Below are 23,072 nucleotides of genomic sequence, written 5' to 3' on the forward strand. Positions count from 1 at the left end.
AGTGGTATGTCTGTCATTTACCAGGAACATCTGAGTACTGGGGTGTTTTCCGAAAAAAGATTTTTAGTGAAGCAGTATTTAGTTATATGAAATTAAATCAAATGTGAAAAACTGGTTGTGCAAAAATTTGGGTACCCTTGTAATTTTGCTGATTTGAATGCATGTAACTGCTCAATACTGATTACTTGCAACACCAAATTGGTTGGATTAGCTCGTTAAGCTTTGAGTTTCATAGACAGCTGTGTCCAATCATGAGAAAAGGTATTTAAGGTGGTCAATTGCAAGTTGTGCTTCCCTTTGACTCTCCTCTGAAGAGTGACAGCATAGGATTCTCAAAGCAACTCTCAAAAGATCTGAAAACAAAGATTGTTTAGTATCATGGTTTAGGGTAAGGCTACAAAAAGCTATCTCGGATGTTTACACTGTTAGTTTCAACTGTAAGGAATGTAATTATATAATGGAAGGCCACAGGCACAGTTGCTGTTAAACCCAGGTCTGGCAGACCAAGAAAAATACAGGAGTGGCATATGCGCAGGATTGTGAGAATGGTTACAGACAACCCACAGATCACCTCCAAAGACCTGCAAGAACATCTTACTGCAGATGGTGTATCTGTACATCATTCTACATTTCAGTGCAATTTGCACAAAGAACATCTGTATGGCAGGGTGATGAGAAAGAAGCTCTTTCAGCACTCATGCCGCAAACAGAGTCGCTTGTTGTATGCAAATGCTCATTTTGACAAGCCAGATTCATTTTGGATCAAAGTGCTTTGGACTGATAAGACAAAAATTGAGTTTGAGCATTCCAAGAAAAACACCTGCTACCTACTGTAAAATATGTTGGAGGTTCTATCATGCTGTGAGGCTGTGTGGCTAGTTCAGGGACTGGGGCCCTTGTTAAAGTTAAGGGTCAGATGAATTCAACCCAATATCAACAAATTCCTCAGGATAATGTTCAAGCATCAGTCACAAAGTTGAAGTTACGTAGGGGTTGGATATTCCAACAAGACAATGACCCAAAACACAGTTTGAAATCTACAAAGGCATTCATGCAGAGGGAGAAGTACAATGTTCTGGAATGGCTGTCACAGTCCCCTGACTTGAATATCATCGAAAATCTATGGGGTGATTTGAAGCAGGCTGTCCATGCTCGGCAGCCATCAAATTTAACTGAACTGGAGAGATTTTGTATGGAAGAATATTAAAAAATACCTGCATCCAGAATCCAGACACTCATCAAAGGCTATAGGAGGTGTCTAGAGGATGTTATATTTGTAAAAGGAAGCTCAACTAAGTACAACAACAACAACAACATTTATTTATATAGCACATTTTCATACAAACAGTAGCTCAAAGTGCTTTACATATTAAAGAATAGAAAAATGAAAGACATAATTATAAAAAAATAAATCAACATTAACATCGAATAAGAGTAAGGTTCAATGGCCAGGGGGGACAGAAAAAACAAAAAAACTCCAGACGGCTGGAGAAAAATAAAATCTGTAGGGATTCCAGACCATGATACCGCCCAGTCCCCTCTGGGCATTCTACCTAACATAAATGAAACAGTCCTCTTTGGATTTAGGGTTCTCACGGAAGGGCTTGATGATGATGATGGTCACGTAGACTTCTTCCTTTTAATCCGTCCATCATTGTTGGAGCATCATGAAGCTTTGAGTAGGTGGAGGTGGCGCAGGCCACCACCACAAAGAAACCGGAAAAAGAAACAGAAAAGAGAGTAGGGGTCAGTACCGATTTTAGAGCCACCATGAATAGTTGTTATGATGAACAATGTATTGATGTAATGTCTCTGTTGGGGTGCCCACATTTATGCACCTGTCTAATTTTGTTATGATGCATATTGCATATTTTCTGTTAATCCAATGAACTTAATGTCACTGCTGAAATATTACTGTTTCCTTAAGGCATGTCATATATTAAAAGGAAGATGCTACTTTGAAAGCTCAACCAATGATAAACAAAAACCCAAAGAATTAAGAGGGGTTCCCAAACATTTTCATATGACTGTATATCTGAACGGATGTATTCATACCAATGTATATGTATATCCAAACTAATGTACTGTATATATATCGGAATCGGTAAATACAAACCAATTTATATACATCTCAACCAATGTGTATATTTGAATGGGTGTATTTAAACCAGTGTATATATCTAAACCAATGTACATATCTGAACGGATGTATTCAAGCCAAAGTATCTGAACCGATACATATCTGAATCAATTTATATATTTATAAAACAACCTTTTTTTCCTGGACGGACCCTCATAAATGTCAGTGAAAATGTCAATTTCAATTATGAAGAGCAGAGGCCCCTGTTTGATTTATGCAGTCAGTCTGGAAAAGGACTCTTAGGTTTAGTTCTGACCATTACAATAACCCTAGGTGAATTGTCTCTTTGTATTCCTTCTGGCATATATGATGTGAAGGGGCCATCTGTTTGCCTCCCTTTTGACCTGTTCTTGGCTAGAATGTCTTTTATCATGTTGTTGGATCACCTGTGACATGCATCTAACACAAAAGGTACCAACTAAACTTTTAGGTTCTTTTGTAAATGGCGAACAGGAAGATATGTCAAAATCAGTTATATAGTTGTCACTGTAGTTATGGCTACTTCCTGAATGGGACTGTCTTTTATTTTTACATCTTTACTTCAACACTACTTACTTCACTAGCAAAACAGTTGATATTTTTTCTGTGTTCTCAAAACAGAGGCAAGTTACCACATAAGCTCAAGGTCGATTCTGCACTAAACTACAAACAGCCTTTAAGTTTTCCTAGAACACACTGGGGAAGCTAACTCTTGTTTAATTTGACAGTTCTTTCAGGCCTAGTATGTTTGCCTGAAATATGTCAGTTGAAAGGTTAAACCATTCTCCATAGAGAATGACTCTCTGGTACTTTTGGATACTTTTCTAGGGTATGTCCTGAGTGATGCCATGCTGTGCCCATTCTGAAATGGCAGAACAGATTCTGAGGCATCAAGGGTTCTTGCCCTCCTTCCTAGTAGTTTCTCTGTTGCTCACCACTTACAAAGCAAATTCTGACAATATTTGTTAGAAAACACAGCACTTGTATAGCTTTTGAGTATTAAAACAAATATTTTTATTAATATGCTGTACATTATAAATTGATGTCTAAGTCTTAAGGTAACATTTAACAATTAAAATCATATGACAATCACAGAAAACACTATTACAGTAAATGTTTTCTGCATTTTTTTTCCTCCCAACATCAAGACATTGTTTGTATTCTTGCTTAATTTTTTTAGGATGACCTATTTTTACTTTTATTTCTCCTCTCAGGAAGGCCTCTTGTTATTTAATGAACAGTGTGGAAAATCTAGTCTTGGTTTTGTTAGTTATAAGCAAAATGTTTCTGTCTGTATTTGGTTGTGCTTTGCACATCATGCAGTACCTTGAAAATGAAATTAGCTTATCTATTCACAAAAACTTGAAACAGCAATTTTTTGTAGTAGCTGTTATTTTCAAAAAATTGAAAAGACACTGAATAAATGGTTGATGCATATAATATCCAAGTTCAACATGAGTGGCATGTTTTCACAAAACACATTTCTTACTTTCATGTCTTCCACAGACTAGTAAAAGTTATACAGTTTTTCCAAAAGGCAATTCATATATCACTATACATTAGCACTATAGACTAATATATAAAGACAACTTCACGAGCACACCTGAACCATGTTTTATCAAGCAGCTGTTGAGTAGGCTATATACCCATTGATAAAAAGTGACCCTGAATTTAGCTATCCAAGTGTTAATGGTCCTGTGCCATTTCCCAAAATAACAAGGGAAAAAGCATTCCAACGTATAAAGTATTGTAAAAAAATAACAGCAAAAGTGCAATATAAACATTTTGCCTTACCACATACAACCCTCTTTAATTCTCTGTTGGCAAATGGAAGTGGAAAAAATTGTGTCTTACAGCACCAGTGTGCCTTCCTCAATGGTTATCTGATGACTGATTGTTGAGACAAAAATGGGCTGGTGTAGAGGTGGGAGCCAGTTGAGATCAGTGGTTCTCTTCCATGTACTTGTCTTTCTGGCTGATGGTGGAATAGAAACTTATAAGTGGTGCTGCTACATCCTAATCCTTTGCTGGTGTTCCACTTATATCACTCCCTGTAAAAAGATGCATTATACTCACTCACCTAATAATATGTATGCTGCAAACATAGTTAAGACAAAGTTTAAATATCGTAATTGAAATGTATTGATATTAGTTTTATTTTTATATGTTTTCTCCCAGGTACTATTTAGGTCGTCGACCTGTCATCGTGGTTTCTGATCCTGACATGATTAAACAAATTCTAGTTAAAGACTTTAGCAACTTTCCTAATAGAATGGTGAGTTAAAACTATTCTTCTATAAGGATTTTCTTTGCACTTAGTGTAGTGCACAGTACTATGTGAAATTTCTTACTATATGCCAAATGTAATAGCACATTGAAAATATATTTTAACTTTTGAACAATACAGCCAACTGTATGCATTCTTATTAAATCTTAGTATAGCAACTACTTTGTGCCCTATATGTTAATAGTAGGCTCTGACAATATGCACATATTCATACAAATAAATAACTGAAGTTAGTGTAGGGCTGCGTCCGCGTGCATCTGCAAAGGAATTAAAAGGTTAAAATTTGTTTTGGTGCTGAAAAGAAAAGAAGGTTGAAGATACAACATTTGAGCTGTATAGTTTCCATCAGGTGTGCAACTGAAAAAGAAAAAGCAGGTAAAATATATATAGTAGTGGAAGGAAGCAAAGTCAGAGGAGATGAAAGGAGAAAATGTGAGAGTAGGCTTAAAAAACTTGCCATTAGAAGATAATGGGACATATTTAAAAGGTGTTTATTGAGACCAGGAAAAATATGAGATCTGAGGACGAGAATTAGCTTATCTTCTTCTGACAGCTGAATACCACAGCATCAGAGTTTGATTTTCTATGAATAAACAACAATTTAGAATTCTAAATAGTAATTAATAATTTGTAACATGATTCTTTTTCTTCACATACACAATGAACCTTTATTTAATCTGCATTTATTTTTTCCTTTACAGCATTTCAGAATGACTACAAAACCTCTGAGTGAAAGCATTATCCTACTTCGTGATGAGAGATGGAAAAAAGTCAGAAGTGTTCTGACTCCAACATTCAGTGCAGCAAAAATGAAGGAGGCAAGACGATTTATGCTTGTTTCATAAAGGACACTCCCCATCCTCTCCCCACATTCTGACAAATTTTACTGTATTTTGATTCTCTTGAAATTTTTGTTCTGAAATGATCTGTGGGTTAGAGTTATGTATTATGTCATAATAGAAAACTGAATGCCACCCCAGATTACTATTACATGTTCGGTGAATGTTTTATGCAATTCAGGCAAAACAGCAAATTTTCATGCTTCAAATGATTTTAGGCAACAATTTAATACTCCTTACAGGTACAAGCTTCGTAACACATTGGCCATAATCTAATGATTCTGTAATATTAAATCTAACAAATGCAGAAAAGACTCCAACTTTTAAAAACAAAGATAATGAATAAGGAAAATGAAGTATTTTTTCCATAATAATGAAAACTATTCTTATTTCTTCTTGAAAATTCTGTGTCAAAAAATATATGCTGGAGCAGAGTGCCATAAGGAGTAACTGAAACTCTTGTTTAAAGAAAGCATTTATCATTTCATAGACCAGAAGGTTAGTGAATGTTCCGCTGCATTTGAAATGCTTTCAGACATCCAACTAAATAAAAGTGTGCTACTGCCCTCCACTGGTTATACCTAAACCATTAAGAAAGTGTATACCAACTGATTGCTCCTGTGAGCCAGACTCAAAAGCATGTTTCTTACTTTGGGTTAGATCAGGTTTTAATTTACTTCAGTGAGTTTTCTTATAGCTGACACTTATTACCTCTGCTGTTGACTCTGGCTCTGCACCAGTTAGGTCATGTGGCAGATCCTGTAGAAAGTGGATGAAACGTCATTTTGCAGCTGACACTAGAACAATGGTTTTCTGTTCCCTAAATACAATGGCAACTTAAAACATATTGTAAACATTTTGATGTTTCGATCACTTATCTCTTCAAAAAAGTGAAACCGCACTAATGTACTGTATATACTGTACAATGAATTGAGAAAGTATTCAGACCCCTTCATTTTTTTCTCATTTTTGTTATGTTACAGACTTATGGTAAAATTATTTAAATTCATTTTTTCTCCTAGTCATGCAAAACTCAATACCCCAAAATAAAAAAGCTAAGATGAGATTTTAGAAATGTTTACAAATTTATTCAAAATAAAAAACTGAACTTTACTTCTTGAGTATGACATGACAAGCTTCACACACCTGGAGTTTTTGCCGATTCTTTGCCATCCTTCTCTGCAGATCCTTTCAAATTCTATCAGATTGGACAGCTGTTTTAAGGTCTCTCCAGAGATGTTCAGTTGACTTCAAGTCATGGCTCTGCAAAGGCCACTCAAGGACATTCCCAGAGATGTCTCTAAGCCACACCTGTGTTATCTTTACTTTTGCATTGTCCTTTTGGAAGGTAAACATTTGGCCCAGTCTGAGTTTCAGATGGCTGTGGAGCAGGTTGTCATTAAGTATATCTTTTTAATTCACTCCATTCACTTTTCCTTTGGCCCTTACTAGTCTTCAGATCTTGCCACAGAAAAACAGCTCCACAGCATGATGCTGCCAACACCAAGCTTCACAGTTGAAATAGTATTGTGCAGGTGTTGAGTGGTGCCTGGTTTCCTCCAGTCATGACACTTAGAATTGAGATCAAACAGTTGGTCTAATCAGACCCAAGAATCTTGTTTCTCATAGATAGGAAGTCCTTTAGGTGAATTTTTAAAAACTCCAAGATCCCCAGATCAGTCCCTTTACATAATCCTGTCTCTGACTTTACAGAAAACTCCTTTAACCTCATGACTTGGTTTTTACTGAACTGTGGGACCTCATAGACATAGTGAGGTGTGTGCATTTCCTAATCAATTCCAAGTAATTGATTTTGCCACATGTGGACTCCAAACAAGGTGAACCTGAACCAAATTTCAAGTGTTAGAGCAAAATGTCTGAATATCTGTGTGAATGTCAAAGTTTAGTTTTTTTATTTTTAATACATTTACAAAAATTTCTAATACCCTGTTACTGCTTTGCCATTATGGGGTATTTAGTATTGCTTGATGAGGGGGAAATTAAGAGTGAGAGGATACAGAGATTTGTGAAATAAGCAAAATAGTAGCAAACAAAATTTAGGAATCAAGAAGAAAGTGATGTCTTCATCAGGTACACTCAAAAACAATTCTAAATAGAATGTCTAAATAAATTTAATTGTCATTTGATAAAGAACAAATATCTGAAACAGGAGCAGATTAGCAAAGAAGCAAGAAATTAAGTTGCAGCCCTTTAACTGAGTCCTGGGTAAGTGCCAGAAGTCTGTTTACATACTAAAGCAAGTTAGGCTTGAACGAGACTCAGGTATCTTTCAAATATTTACCATTTCCAAGTAGCATCAAGTAGACTTGATTGCTGCAAGGTATGCTGCACACAGCAAGGTACAGTATATTAGTTACCCTGATAACACTTCTGAGTTAGGTGATGTATAACGTTTAGGTTCATGAATGCACCATGTCCAAGCAAAAACAAAATTAAATCAAATCATTAATGTCAGAAATAAATCTAAAGTACGGATATCAATTTCTTTAAATCTTTTTAATGTAACACTACACTGAGAACATCTTAATGTAACATGCAACATATTAACATACAGTGGGTACGGAAAGTATTCAGACCCCCTTCAATTTTTCTCTCTTTGTTATCGCAGCCATTTGCTAAAATCATTTAAATAAATTTTTTTCCTCATTAATGTACAAGCAGCACTCCATATTGACAGACAAAAAAAAGATTTTTTTAAAAATTGCTGCAGATTTATTAAAAAAGAAAAACTGAAATATTTAACTCAGGTGCTTTCCATTTCTTCTGATCATCCTTGAGATCACCTTCATTTGAGTCCAGCTGTGTTTGATTATACTGATTGGACTTGATTAGGAAAGCCACACACCTGTCTATATAAGACCTTACAACTCACAATGCATGTCAGAGCGAATGAGAATCATGAGGTCAAAGGAACTGCCTGAAGAGCTCAGAGACAGAATTGTGGCAAGGCACAGATCTGGCCAAGGTTACAAAAAAATTTCTGCTGCACTTAAGGTTCCCAAGAGCACAATGGCCTCCATAATCCTTAAATGGAAGACGTTTGGGACAACCGAAACCCTTCCTAGAGCTGGCCGTCCGGCCAAGCTGAGCTACCGGGGGAGAAGAGCCTTGGTGAGAGAGGTAAAGAAGAACCCAAAGATCACTTTGGCTGAGCTCCAGAGATGCAGTCAGGAGATGGGAGAAAGTTGTAGAAAGTCAACCATCACTGCAGCCCTCCACCAGTCAGGGCTTTATGGCAGAGTGGCCTGTCGGAAGCCTCTCCTCAGTGCAAGACACATGACAGCCCGCATGGAGTTTGCTAAAAGACACCTGAAGGACTCTGAGATGGTGAGAAATAAGATTCTCAGGTCTGATGAGACCAAGATAGAACTTTTGTGTGGAGACAACCAGGCACTGCTCATCACTTGTCCAATACAGTCCCCACAGTGAAGCATGGCGGTGGCAGCATCATGCTGTGGGGGTGATTTTCAGCTGCAGGGACAGGACGACTGGTTGCGATCAAGGGAAAGATGAATGTGGCCAAGTACAGGGATATCTTGGACAAAAACCTTCTCCAGAGTGCTAAGGACCTCAGACTGGGCCGAAGGTTTACCTTCCAACAAGACAATGACCCTAAGCACACAGCTAAAATAACAAAGGAGTGGCTTCACAACAACTCTGTGACTGTTCTTGAATGGCCCAGCCAGAGCCCAGACTTAAACCCAATTGAGCATCTCTGGAGAGGCCTAAAAATGGCTGTCCACCAATGTTTACCATCCAACCTGACAGTACTGGATAGGATCTGCAAGGAGGAATGGCAGAGGATCCCCAAATCTAGCTGTGAAAAACTTGCATCTTTCCCAAGAAGACTCATGGCTGTATTAGCTCAAAAGGGTGCTTCTACTAAATACTGAGCAAAGGGTCTGAATACTTAGGACCATGTGATATTTCAGTTTTTCTTTTTTAATAAATCTGCAACAATTTCAAAAATTTTTTTTGTCTGTCAATATGGGGTGCTGTTTGTACATTAATGAGGAAAAAAATCAATTTAAATGATTTTAGCAAATGGCTGCAATATAACAAAGAGTGAAAAATTGAAGGGGGTCTGAATACTTTCTGTACCCACTGTAGGTTTAATAATACAGCCATATAAATATGTTAAAATTCAATAAACATTTTGTTTCAACAGTGGTTTATTTTCAGACATATTATAGCATAAATATACTGTACACTTATAAAAGCAGAGTACAGTCAAGATAAAAAAAAAATGTTCAAATGACAACTTGATCTTGCCTGAACTCTGCTCTGTCTGCATTTTCAGTATCATGCACCATAACATGGAGTACATTCAAGATCTGGCATAGCGTTTTCAAATAATGACGTGCATGCGTGAGAGAGGCAGAGACGGATTCGATCTCATTCAAGCGGTTACTGGAATATAAAATAAACACTTTCTCAAAGATATAACGAAACAAGTCTGCTTTTATTCAAGAATAATGCTGAATAACAAAAAATTCAAGTGTTAATAAGATACTAAGAAGACATGATTTACCAGAATTTGTGTGTCTGGTTCTAATTGCTTGCATACTGAAGTGACTTTAGCTTGAGGTGGAAGTCCCATTTTACTTATGTTACCAAGCAGTCTATTAGCCAGCGAAAGCACTGTGAAGAAGCTGTCTGTTGCTACGGTCCTGCCTTTGTCCAGTCTTATAACGGCCACAGGACATCGTATCTTGTCTTGTCTTGTGAAAAGAATAGAGATAAATTCCATCAACTGAAAAAGGTAGAGACAAGTTTATTGTGCCATGTGAACGTCACTGAGAGAATAAACCTGAATAATAAAAAAAACAAGCGCTAAATTTTCCAAGTAGCCAAAAGTTACATTGAGTGTTACAGACTCAAATGAAATGTATGTTTTTATTATATTGTTCAAATAATAATAACAGCTCACTATTCAAAACACGAAGTGCCTGGTCTCGAACACAGGACCTTTGGGTTATAAGGCAGCAGTTCCTACCTCTTCACCATTGAAGAATATGTGTAAACTCCCTGTCGGTTGACATTTAAACTTGAGTTTTTAACTTATTGACAGCCACATGTAAATCTAATGCTTTTTTTTTCCTTTGGTTATTTTCTTGAATAAAAGCACACGTGTTTATTTGATATTTGGATTAAAGTCTTCACACATTATACACTTCTCGTCATTATTAGTATAACATGGAAAAAGTTCCTGCTATAGGTATGTGTTCAGCATTTCTTGCATTTCCTTTCATCCTACAGTTACCCAGATGTTTGTAGACACAGAACACACATGAAATGCATGTATTCCAAATAACTTTATACTGTATTATTTACCCTATACAACTCCAGGCACATCACACGCAGATAAGAAGCCTTGGCTTGAGTTGGGAGACCTTTTGCCCACAAGCTGAGCTCCATCAAGACGGGGGATGGGACAGCAGGCTGCTTGCTGCTTGTTCTGATCAACACATTTATAAAACTAAAGATACTGATGGAGAAGTGTGAAGGGATTTAAGGTGGGCCGGGATTACAAGTTTTTTTGTAGACTTCAGGAATTCTAGTGTTAAAAGTATGACAGTATTTAAAAATACCAATCTTTTCCTTCTCGACTTTCATTTTATATCAGTTAGCATTTTTTTTAATAGCACCATTAACACCATGTACCATCACAAGGCAGTTTACAGAGCAAGAAAAATTAGACTACAGCATCAAATAGACAAACTCATCCTTACAAGAAAAATGAAAACTGTGTATCTAAGTAAAAAAGATGCTTCACTGAAAGAAGCCAAGAAACGTCTCAAAATATATATGACAAACATGCTTAAAGAGCAAGCATCAAGACGAAGTGTTTTACAAAGCAAAGTAAATGTAGCTACAGTATAAAAGTATTGTGTAGAATGGAGAAAATGCAAGTCCAATGGGGCTTAAATTTAAATATTTAGAAAATTTTGAAGTAAGCCTTTACAATTAGTACATTGAAAAGAAGAACAACATGTAGGGACAGTAGAAGCTTTTAATATGAGATATAATAATTAAAACAAATTACGACTGGTTACCATTTAGTTTGAGTTGGAAAGTTAGGACAGAGCTTTACTCACAGACCTTGAAAGAAAGTTCCAGAGAGGGGGAAAAAGGCCAGTAGTGCCCATGAGCCACTCAGATTCTCCCCATATTTTATTTTATTTTGGGGACCCCAGGAATACGACCAGCTTTGACTCTACTCACACACTCACAGAGACAAGTAAACTGCAGTTCAGTCAAAATGAAAAAGAATGTATTGAATAAGTAATGACAAGTAAGCAAATATCACATATGTAGAAATCCACCCAAAACACTGACAGCAATAATAAATATTTAACTAAACAAAGATACAAAAAATAAAACACTAAGCACTAAATAACACCAATAACACAATCCAGATCTGGCCTGATACAATGTATACATAGATGATGGTGGAAAATGAAATGATATCCCAACTGAACAGCCTCTGAAATGTTATGAAAAGTTTAGTCCTACTTTGATCCAGTTGTTACGTGAAGATGTACAGACCTTAGGAGTGCTCCCCAGACAATGCAATTTCCTAACCCAGACAAAACCACATGTCCGATCAGGCACAAGACAAGAACAAAAATCCAGAGAAAACTGTAATCTGATGGGTGAATATAAATGTAATCCAATTAAATAATGCAGCAGTGACAACACAAAATGCATTAGATGATCACCCTCTGCCAGCTTCTTATGACTCCCTTTTAAATCCAGCACCTAACCTTATTTCTTTCCAACAACACCCATTCACTACCTAAAGTTGCCCAATGGTGCAATACTTCTAGGTCTCAAGGGAAATTGCAGTCCATTTTCAATAGAGCTACTAGAGACCAGATTCAAAAAATCATGTGTATTGTAGACTAATGGTGTCAGCAACTTAGATATCAAGTGTTGAAACATAGTCATATTACACAATAGAAGAAATCTGAAGATAATTTGATACCAGACAGAAAGTTAGTGTTGACACTCAAGGAGACAGTTGGCCAGTTTTTCCATGGCAAATGTGCATCTGGAAGTGATTTTCACATATATTTGGTGCCATGAGGTCAGTAGAGTGTTATGGTCAAAAAGTGTCAAAAACAACAGATAAGAGGTTAATAAAATCCATAGGGTGAGAGATTTGGTGAGGAATGAGATCCCTAGTGCCTTGTGGAGTTTTACAATGAGTCACATCCGTGTTGGCATGTTTGAGGATGGGCATATGAGATTCCCAATAACTTGCATGATTGTGGCTGCTGTCACTGGGTGGCAGTTATGTTAATTCCTGTTTCCCACAGTGTGGTGATGCTGAAATTGGAGTTGGGAAACCACCAGGGAGACCTAGTCCAATCCTCTAAACCATTAGGTGGAAGCTGTGATTTATAAGAAGAAACTCACTGAAAGCTGCTGTCAACCATTAAATCTGTCTATATTGTCTGGATGTTTCATAGACCATGTGGTGGTCCTACTACTACAAAAGTAATTCCTAAGAAAATGTATAAAAGTAAAGTTGAGGTAAGGGATAATAGGCTACTCCTAAACCAATTAAAAATGTGTTTGAAGGGCAAGACTTCTTGGACAGGAAATAAGAGACATTGAGGAAGGTGAAACTGACAATGAAAGTGTGGAGAAGAAAGGAAATTGCTTTCACTTCTAGACTTAAACACCAGATAAGTAGCTTCAGCTTAAGCTTCTGTTATGAAAACTAGCTCCAGATTTATCAAGTCTCAAATTTAAATTAGCCTCTGGGTGATAATAGCAAATGAAATGCAAATGTTCCCTGTTGCAACCTAATGCAATAAGTATTTCTGAGTAACTCATGAATGACCTGGCTCTACAATGAGGTTTTCTTTATTGGTATACACAATTTGTACTGTGACTGTGTAGCATTTTCTTCTTATGAGTAATCCATTGATGTCCCATCTTTAGGCTGAAGAGTGACATTTGCTTTTCTTTTCAGCCTTTGCCATTCACTGCAGTCACTATTATTTAAACTGAATAATCTCTCTGTGATGTAAATTCATTTGTCAGATTTGATGAATAAGTTTTCTATTTCTTGGGTAGCAACAGCTAGTATGCATTGATTTTCATTTGCTCTGGTTTTCCTGCAAAGAAAAGATACTATCTGTCATTTTCATCAGCTAACTATCTTTTTTTGATAACTCCAGTTCTATCATTTTTAACATCTAAAGCAGAGATTATTTTGTAAGCATACCATGGCTAGTTCTCATAATGTCTTGCCATTAGATGTGTGCATGTGTGGTAAAATTTATAGAAAGTTTGTAATGAAATATTAACAAATATGTCCAAAACCATTTCTTTCATTTTAGTACAAATTTGTAAATATGGCAAAACCTTAAAAGTACCTACTGTATTGTTAGGGGAAAAAAATTGTAAAAAATTACAATAAGCCAAATAAAAACTCCTCCTTTTCAACTTATGTTAATAGCTTTTGTCATCACTTGAATAAACAGTAGTGATATGTTGGCACACAAAAAAGTAACCACACATACCCTGTACATTAAGGCTCCCCGGTTTTAGCAGCATCAACATGAGTGAGGTAAAGTTCTGTTTTGTTAATTATCTTTATTTGCACAGGAGAAAAGAGTTAATTCAATCAGCATATTTGATTGTAGAGTTGGATGTTCGTAAAGGCTCCTTGAAATAGATATGTGAAGGATTCATTGAACAATATTCCTTTGTGTGTGCAATTGCAAAACGCAAAATTGAGTAATTTTTCTGTGTGTGCCCCAGAAGCTGACGCCAATATTGCAGACCATATACAAAAAGTCGACATAAATTGACATGGCAGATATCACAACAGATATGTCAGTTTGTACTCAGTGATTTGTGGGTTATTTTTTCATATGCCTCCAGTACTATTTAATAGAGACAAAACAATGAGTTTTAGATAGTAGAGAGGCTTTAAAATTATCTTTATTCATTGGGAAGAAACATTAAAAATATAAAGGTTTTGGCTTAGTGTGCAACCTGTGAAGCCAGCAATTAGAAATGTTGAAAATTTTAGATTTCAGGATGTGACAGTTTACCTGAAGAAGGAGACAGAATATGCCCCCTGTTCAAGATGGAGGTGAAGGCAATGTTTTTTTGCCAGAATCTTTTTTTTTCACTCTTTCATTTAAAGTTCAGTTCTCAATTCCAGCTTGGTATAAAATATTTTGTTTTATGAATTAATTACATGAAAATTCTTATTATTCACGAGTGAGGGGAAAAAGGGTGGTGAGATTGACAGACAGATGGGGTGGCGAGCACAGTTACACGGTCACTAGACCAATCCATAGTGTTGAAGAAGAAGTCAGAAGGTAAAACTCTCAATTTGCAAGTTGATCCTATGGTTATGAGGTTTGGGTAATGACTGAAAGAATGAGATTGAGGGTACAAGTAGCCAAAACGAGCTATTTCCACAGAGTCACTGGGCTCTTCCTTAGATATAGAGTGAGAAGCACAGACATCTGGGATAGGCTCGGAGTAGAGTCACTGACCCTCTGCATCGACAGGAGCAATTTAGGTGGTTTGGGCATCTGATTCTGATGCCTCCCGGAAACCGTCACACGGTCATAGCAAGGTTTGGGGCAGCCACCCGTATATTTGGTATCCTGGCTACAAAGTCGCAAAATGTTATACAGCACTGATGTGCACAAAACCGTGTCCAAAACAGAACTGAGGGAATAAGGAAGAGGTGGAGGCTTTTAAAGAGGAAGACAGGAAGTGAAGTTAGAGGGGTCGGGCTCATAAGGGTCTTCAGCCATAGGCTCGAGACAGGAAGTGACATCAAAGGGTCCGGAGCTGACAAGGTCTTCCTCCATAGGCTCGGACCTGGAAGTGATGTCAACAGGGCCAGGTGGAACCTCCCATGGATGGTCTGCAGGAAAGTGAGAAAAAGAATCAGTGTACTCTGTCACATCCAGGTCTGACTCAGAATTGCCCTTACTCAAGCCCTTTAGCCGCCTCCCATGCACACGTGTGTGACAAATGTCACACATGATTTTGTGCTGTCAGTTGCGGAGCACAGCCAGATACTATTGAATGCAGGTAGTGGGGTCGCAATATGTCAGGTGGAAGGCCGCTCTACTGGCCAATGAACGTATGCAGCATCATGATTGCGTATGTGTGAAGTTGATTAGCATTGAGGCATGTTCACAAGCTCGCATTTACAAGATGATTGTGATTTGTATAGCTAAATTGATTAGAAATGTGCATACAACAGGTTTTATAAATCTGATTTTTCCCCAGCGTGTGCATTTTCCTTTTTTTTTGGTGTGTGCTTATTTTCATAATTTAATCTATGCAGAGTTTTATAAATGAGGCCCCATGGCAGTTACATGGAAAGCAATGCTACTAAATATTGCCATTTTGTGGACTCAAAGTTTTGAAGCATGTTCTTGCTACCATGTAGTATTCTAGTTGGGATTTAGATGTTTGTTGTTTTTTTTTTTTGTTTAATTAATGTTAAATTTTGATTATTGTTCCAATTGATGAAACAATTCGATTGTGATTTTTGGGATAAATATAGTTTTTGAGGCTATATATTCCACTTGAAGGTTAATGTACAGTGCTCCTTCTTTTTGAGAAGTTTATCAATTCATTTGATATTTATCCTTTGTGATTTTGAGTCTGTGCTGCATTATACCTTTAATATATAATTTACCTAACAAATTGACTTTGGTAATTTCCTTTGTATTATTGTTTCCTACTTTATAGGTTTCAAATGAATTTCGTTTCATTACTTGTTGAAGAAAATGAAAAAAAAAATAATAGAAAGTCATAATATGTATACCCAAGGGTTTACGATTTGCTTTATTGTAAGGTGGTTCAGGGTGGCTTTATCAAATATACTATACACTGGAAACATGACTCCATATTTATGTGTGTGTCTCCCTCTCTCTCTTTTAGATGGTTCCATTGATAAACATAGCTGCTGACACACTGGTTGAAAACTTGAAGGTTTATGCTGACTCAGGTCAAAGCTTTAATATTCATAAGTAAGTTATGAGGGGTTCTCTGTTTATTTTGGTTTTTATCCTCTGCAGACATTATGGGTGAAGTTTATTGGTGATTCTAAAATAACTGTGTAAGTGAGTGTGGAACTGTGTGTGCATGAAGGTGCTCAGAAATGGACTATTGCTCCATCTAGGGTTGATTGCCAATACTGGTGAATTTGTCTCTGGCCCCTACAGATCTGAAGTACACAAAGATAGTACAGAAAATAGTTGGATAAATGAATCTTGAACATGTGCAGCTCCGTGATAAAAATGTATAATGGCATGCAGGAGTATTCAATCCCTTTGAAGGTCATAATAATTTTCAGCATGACAAAAGATTTGTACACATATTTATCCATTCACTATTTTAATGTGAACTCTTATGCTGTAACAATACATAGTCAAAAGTCAAAATAAACTGTTTTCTGTAGGTATTTAACTGAAGAAGGAATACTAAAAAGTTATTGTTTGCATAAGTATTCAAGCCCTTTACATGAATACTTTGTCGATAACCCTTTTGCTGCAATAACAGCCTTATTTCTTTTGGGTTAATTATGTACCAGTTTTTCACATTGTTCAGGAGTGATTTTTTCCTCATTCTTGGCAGAATTTCTAGAGATCCACCAGGTTGGCGGGATGGCACTTCTGGACATAGTTTTCAAATTGTGCCACATATTCTCAATAGGGTTAAGATCAAGGCTTTGACTTGGCCATTCCAAAACATTCACATTTTTGTTTTTGTACCATTCTAGTGTTGGTTTGGCCTTATGCTTAGGGTCATTGTCATGTTGAAAGATGAGCCGTAGGTTCATAGTAGACTGGAACAAGTTCTGCAATACTATGTGGTATTTGTGTTCATCCATTGTTGGTATTTGTGTTCATCCATTGTCCCTTCAACTCTGACAAGACTCCCAGTCCCAGCATATGAAAAGCATCCCCATAGCATGATGCTGCCACCACCGTATTTCGTATGGTGTTTCATGGGGCATGGGCAGTTTTAGTTTTACAGCACACATATGTCTCTGAAGGCTCACCAAAAAGTTCTGTTTTGGTCTCATTTGACCTTAAAACCTTTTCTCACATCTTAACTGGGTCTTTCTCATGCTTTGTAGCAAACGTTGTGGACCATCTTAAGGAATGGCTTCTTTCTTGCTACTCTCCCATTTAGGCCAGTTTAGTGGAGAGTTCTTGAAATTGTTAGCCCATACACCTTCACTCCAGTTTTAGCCACACAGCACTGCAGACATCTGAGAGTGATGGTTTGATTTTTCATAACCTCTCCAATCAGTTGACATCTTACTCTGATGTTTAGTTTTAAGGGATGGCCTGTTCTAGTAAGAGTCTGGGTGCCTTGATGAACCTTCCACTTTTTGGTGATGGATCCAACAGTGCTTAAAGGGACATTCAAAGATATTTTTTGTAGCCATTTCCTGCCTTGTGTATTTCAATGACTTTGTTTCTCATGCTAGCATAATGCTCCTTTGTCTTCATTTTTGCAGTGATTGTCCAACAAAGACTAAGGCCCTTACAAAGGGTGCTTGTTAAATCCAGATATAAAGTCCCTAATTATGGTCAAATGACTGTCACCTCAGTGTCGTTGTGAATTACTTGTAATTTGTGTAAACCTGGAGCTTCCAAAGCACAGAGGATTAAATACTTACTGTAGGCAAACACTGACTTTTGTTTTTTTCTTCTTCAGTTAAATATGTACAGAAAATGGTTTATTTTAACTTGGGGTATGTATTCTTACAACATAAAGGTTCACATGAAAAATACTGAATGGATGCATATGTACAAATCTTTTCTCATGCAGAAAAATATGATGACTTTCAAGGGAATTGAATACTTTTGAACACCACTGTGGGCTTTTGTTGTATTACTTCTGAAATTTTGCACTTATTGAAAGCTGAATGTTATGTGATTGTCACACAAATCCTAATAATAGATTAAAGTAACATGAATAAGTACCTAATATCAAATATAAGTATGTATTTAACAAACAAAATTATCTAACATTCAGCTCCCTATCAGTTTTTTTTTGATGTTGCATAACATAAAGTAGTAATAACAGATCTAGAGTTTGCCTTTGCCAATCATAAACATCAGAAATCAAGTTACCACCAGAAATGCTTGGCAGACAAAATGAAGTGCTCACCCCATAATATTTTTTCTGATTTCTTAACAGTCATCCATGACAATCTTGCAATCTTGATATGAGAGTATCTATGGATGTTGTCCACTTTGTCTTGATTAATGATGTTATAAATGCATTCCTGAATGATTTTGTTGGAACACATGCTGTTTTGTAAATTCCTCATACAAGTACTTTGAAGGATGTCTGTATGTCTATCACTGTGGTTCATATCAAATGGTTTTTTGAGATGTTTCCAAATTTTTGCTGGCAAACGTATAACTTTATTTTCTTTTGAAATATTTAGGAGTATGTTTTTATCTAGGAATGAGGTCCCTCTGAAATCAGTATTGTAATGACATCACTGAAATAAATATTAAATAACATACATAGCATAGGTTAAACAACATTATAAACAGTTCTATATATAAAGATTTATAAATTATGTGCAAATTTAAATACATGTATAGTTTGTATGCACACGTACACCAATATATGTACATATGCATACACTCACACTCACATCTTCATTAATGAAGGAATTAGATGAGTAAGCAAGATGGACAGGCAAAATTACTGGTTTGCGAAGACTATGGCTCTGGGAAAGAAATTGTTTAGGTGTTGTTAGTTTTAATGGACCTAAAGCATTTACCATATTGAAGTTTTTGGAACAAGTGATGATCTGCATATGATGTGTCATCTGTGTTCCTTTTGATGTGGTTTGTAAAACTAGATATATACAGGTCGGCAACAGATGGATGCGTAAAGGGAATTATTCTCCCAGCAGACCTCACAACATGCTGTAATTTATTTTTGGAGTGAACTATTGCTGAATCAAACCAGTCAACGATGGAGAATGTGATAACAGTTTTAATTGTGGCTTTGTAGAATTGTGCTAGGGTAGGATGGGTAATATTGAATTTCTATAGTTGGCTTAAAAAGTACAACTGCTGTTGAGCCTTCTTAGTAATGAAAGTTGTGTCAATATTCCATTTGAGAGCGCTTGTGATATCTGTGTCTCAAAATTTGAAGGACTCCACCCTACGGAATACAGAATCAATAATTTCTAGAGGGAAAAGGTTATAACTGCTTTTTTGAAAGCTGATTACCATTTCCACTGTCTTGGAGGTATTCACTACCAGTTTAGTTGTAGTGTATAAAGACTAAAGACAAGGCACCTCTTTTCTGTATGTTGTTTAATTTCCAATAGTAATGGTGATGTCTCTGATGAACTTATTGATTTTTGCTGAACAGTCAGTTGAACTACAGAAAAAAGAGTAGGGAGATAAGTACAGAGCCTGTACTGATATAGAGACAGTCAGAGAGGTGGGAGCCTATCCAAACATTCTATTTCCTGTTTGTCAAAACAATCTCTGTTTAGAAAAGGAAGCATTCAGTTAATTTTGTCGAAGTTTAGTTAACAGCAGTTCAGGGACAATGGTGTTAAATGCTAAATTGAATTGGGAGTGTTGAATTATGTTTTGTTCAGTTCAACTTAATTGTATGTAATGTTATCTTCTTCATTGTATAAGTTAGACTTGATTTTATGGAATGACAGTTCAGATGCTCTAGAACAAAGTGAAGGCCCATGTTTATGGCATCTTCCACAGATTTATTTGCCCTATATGCAAACTGAAGTTGGATTCAAGATGAGGAGCAGTAACAGAGTTTAGAAGTACCTGTTCAAATATTATAATTAGTCCTGGTTTACGTGGAATAGGCCTGTAATCGTTGAGGCAGGTTATATTATGTTTTTTTGGGAACTGGAACAATAGCAGAAATTTGAATCCAAGATGGGACAGTACACTGTATAAGAGACTGGTTAATGATGTTTGTGAACAGATGACTTTCTTGTTTGTGACATTGTATTCCTTGACAGAAAATGAAGAAATGTAAGGCTTTTGCAAAGAACAGACTGGTGTTAGAACTACTTTGGGATAAGAGGAGCAAATGGATTGTTAATACTAAGCTCCTTTTTGTTCAGATCCGTTGTAAAGGTTATTAGGTTTGTCATGGGGGAATAAATCTGAGTGAGCACTTGGAGATATGTAATAGATTGAAGGCTTCTCCATACAGAGGATCTATTGTTTGATTAAAACTGAAGCTCCAGTTTACTTTTGTATTCCCATTTTGCTTACAGGCACTGATTCAGTACAAAAGTAATTGCAAAACATATTATAGATATCCCTTTAATGGGACTGGATAACATTTGGAAAATAATGGATTTTATGATATGGTAGCAATACATTAGAATGAAAAATTATACTTTAAGTATCAATAGAAAATGTTTGAAAGTGAGTAAATTTAGGAAGTACTGTAAGAGAAGAATACATTTTCAAATGGCATAGTTTAAGGTTAAAATAAGATTCATTATTTATAAGGCAAAATTGAACTGTGTGTATACATAGTGTCCCCAGGCAGATAGCTTTATCTATTACTTTTTAAAAACTATGCAGTATTTTAATTTACTTGTTTCATTGTTTTTGTTATCTTCAGATGTCTGGGCTGCTTCACCATGGATGTCATTGCCAGTGTAGCATTTGGTACCCAAGTGAACTCACAGAAAAATCCAGAAAACCCCTTCGTGAAACATGCTCAAACCTTTTTTTCTTTCACGTTTTTTCGACCTTTGGCAATGATATTAAGTAAGTATTTTACACTTATTTTTTCTTATAAGCCCCTGACATTAAATATCAGGATATTTAACCTTAACAAAATTTGGATATCTTAAAAATGAGACAATGTGGATTGCTGTTTGCAAATGGGTCTAAATTTGTCCTCCAGCACAAAAAAAAATTAATTAAAAGACTCTTTAAAAGCAATAATTATAAAATATTCAGTTATAAAACAACACTAATAACTCCTGAGTAACCATCTTAAATACAGATATAAATGTGAAGAAACCCGGTATAAAGAATAAAAAGAAGTAACTTTAATATTTTTTAATTGTAAGCTGTATTTTCATTAACCATGATTCTTCTGTTAAAAACAATGGGTGTTATTTTATAATGCACTAGTTTACAAGCATTTTAACTGTATATCTCGATCTATTTGTGCATTTAAAACTAGTATACTGACAATCAGGGCTGTGGAGTCGGTAGATAAATCCTTCGACCCCGAATCCTTAGTTTCCTGGACTTCTGACTCCGACTCCTCTGTATTTAATATGCTAATGTATTTTCCATGTTGATTGAAGGAAAGCAATGTACACGTCATTTAACTACAGAACAACTGGCTAGGAAGCTAACTCTCTACTGTATTGGCCAGTTTAAACAAAAGACAAGAACCCCTGAACACATATCAGGCCATAGCACACACCTACACCTACATCATGCCACTTGTTTACACTCAAATTAACTTGTTAAATACATTATATCTGAAATAAAATGAAAACACTTTTTGTAATGTACCATAATCCAGATTACAAAATGTAAATGTCAGGTTGTGTAATAGCTCAGCTGAACTTCACACTAGTAGTAACACAACTATGCACTGGGCTTTATTCTTACATCAGAGAAGTACTTAATTATGACTATTGTTTGTGAAATGGGACATTTGAACTTGCTTTATTTTTTTTTTCATTACAGTTTAAACTTATTAGGAGTCGGAGTCGGCACATTTTTGCTGACCGACTCAAACTCCAGGTACCCAAAATTGTCTCCGATTCCGACTCCACAGCCCTGCTGACAATGACTGGGTTTCAAACCTATTCTCCTGGAACTGTATGGTAGCCACACTAACCGCTGTCACACAATAAGTCTTTAAAAGTAAATAATGAAAATATTATTGTCCCTTAAGCACTTTGCAGTATGTGCTTAAGAACATTCAAAGGAATGTTTCAATTTTCAGGAAAATGCTGCATTGGCAGAATATTTCCTTAGATTAAGTGTTCGGGTCAGACTGACAGCTATAATAAAAAAAAAACAAACATGACCATTTTTTTGTTTTTTATTTAAAAGAACTATTATAATGAGTTTTTAATGAAAGGTGTGAAGTTTCCCCCCTGAGCTTATTTCTGCTAAAAGAAAAAAATGGACATCCAATTCTTTGGACTTCGTTTTTTTTTTTTTACATTTTCTGGCTCAGTTTTAAGGATTTATTTTTCTGATTTATGTATTGGGACTTGTTGGTAGCCTTTTGCCTCTTTTTTGATCTTTTAAACATTTTGAAATTCTTTCAGATTTTTGTAGACTTATCACTACCTTGAGTTCTTAATGTGCTCTGCCTTATCTTTTTGAGACCCTTTGCTATTATTTTTACTTTACAAGCCTGTTCTTCATTTTGGGGCCTAATCTGGCCTGAAGCCCCCCAGTTGCGTAGAGTCAGGCATGCCTGGGTGTGGCCTATATTTTTGGGCAGACTAGTTAAGATTCCAGCCTATTTTCTGTGGTCCATTTTGAAGGACTCACCTGTCTCTGTTATTTTGTGGTGTAAGAATAATAAAAAATATTATGAGCAATAGTGACAGTTCACCACAGAACACCATGAAGGTCTGACAAATGTGACTTTCAGGAATGGTAGTTCATTTACTCCAAGATTCCTGATTTCCAAATAAAAACAACTGCCACATTTATTGAATTTGAGGCTTAAGAAGTGTATGCTCTGGAGTCTTTGACATTGATTTAATTGCTGAGACTGATTAATCTTT

The 23,072-nt window shown here is 36.2% G+C and overlaps 1 protein-coding gene across 2 annotated transcripts in view; it reads left to right on the forward strand.

Moving 5' to 3' along the window:
- tbxas1 (thromboxane A synthase 1 (platelet)) overlaps positions 1 to 23,072 on the forward strand; it is a 306,119-nt gene that overhangs the window by 184,688 nt on the left and 98,359 nt on the right. For both annotated transcript variants that reach the window (XM_039760829.1, XM_039760828.1), the window contains 4 exons: positions 4,298 to 4,394; positions 5,108 to 5,224; positions 16,205 to 16,293; positions 20,921 to 21,069. In XM_039760829.1, coding sequence (XP_039616763.1) covers positions 4,298 to 4,394; positions 5,108 to 5,224; positions 16,205 to 16,293; positions 20,921 to 21,069 — 452 coding nt within the window. The remainder of the gene's footprint in view (positions 1 to 4,297; positions 4,395 to 5,107; positions 5,225 to 16,204; positions 16,294 to 20,920; positions 21,070 to 23,072) is intronic.

The sequence above is a fragment of the Polypterus senegalus genome, chromosome 8 (assembly GCF_016835505.1).
Source record: "Polypterus senegalus isolate Bchr_013 chromosome 8, ASM1683550v1, whole genome shotgun sequence".
In the NCBI taxonomy this organism is placed as follows: domain Eukaryota; kingdom Metazoa; phylum Chordata; class Cladistia; order Polypteriformes; family Polypteridae; genus Polypterus; species Polypterus senegalus.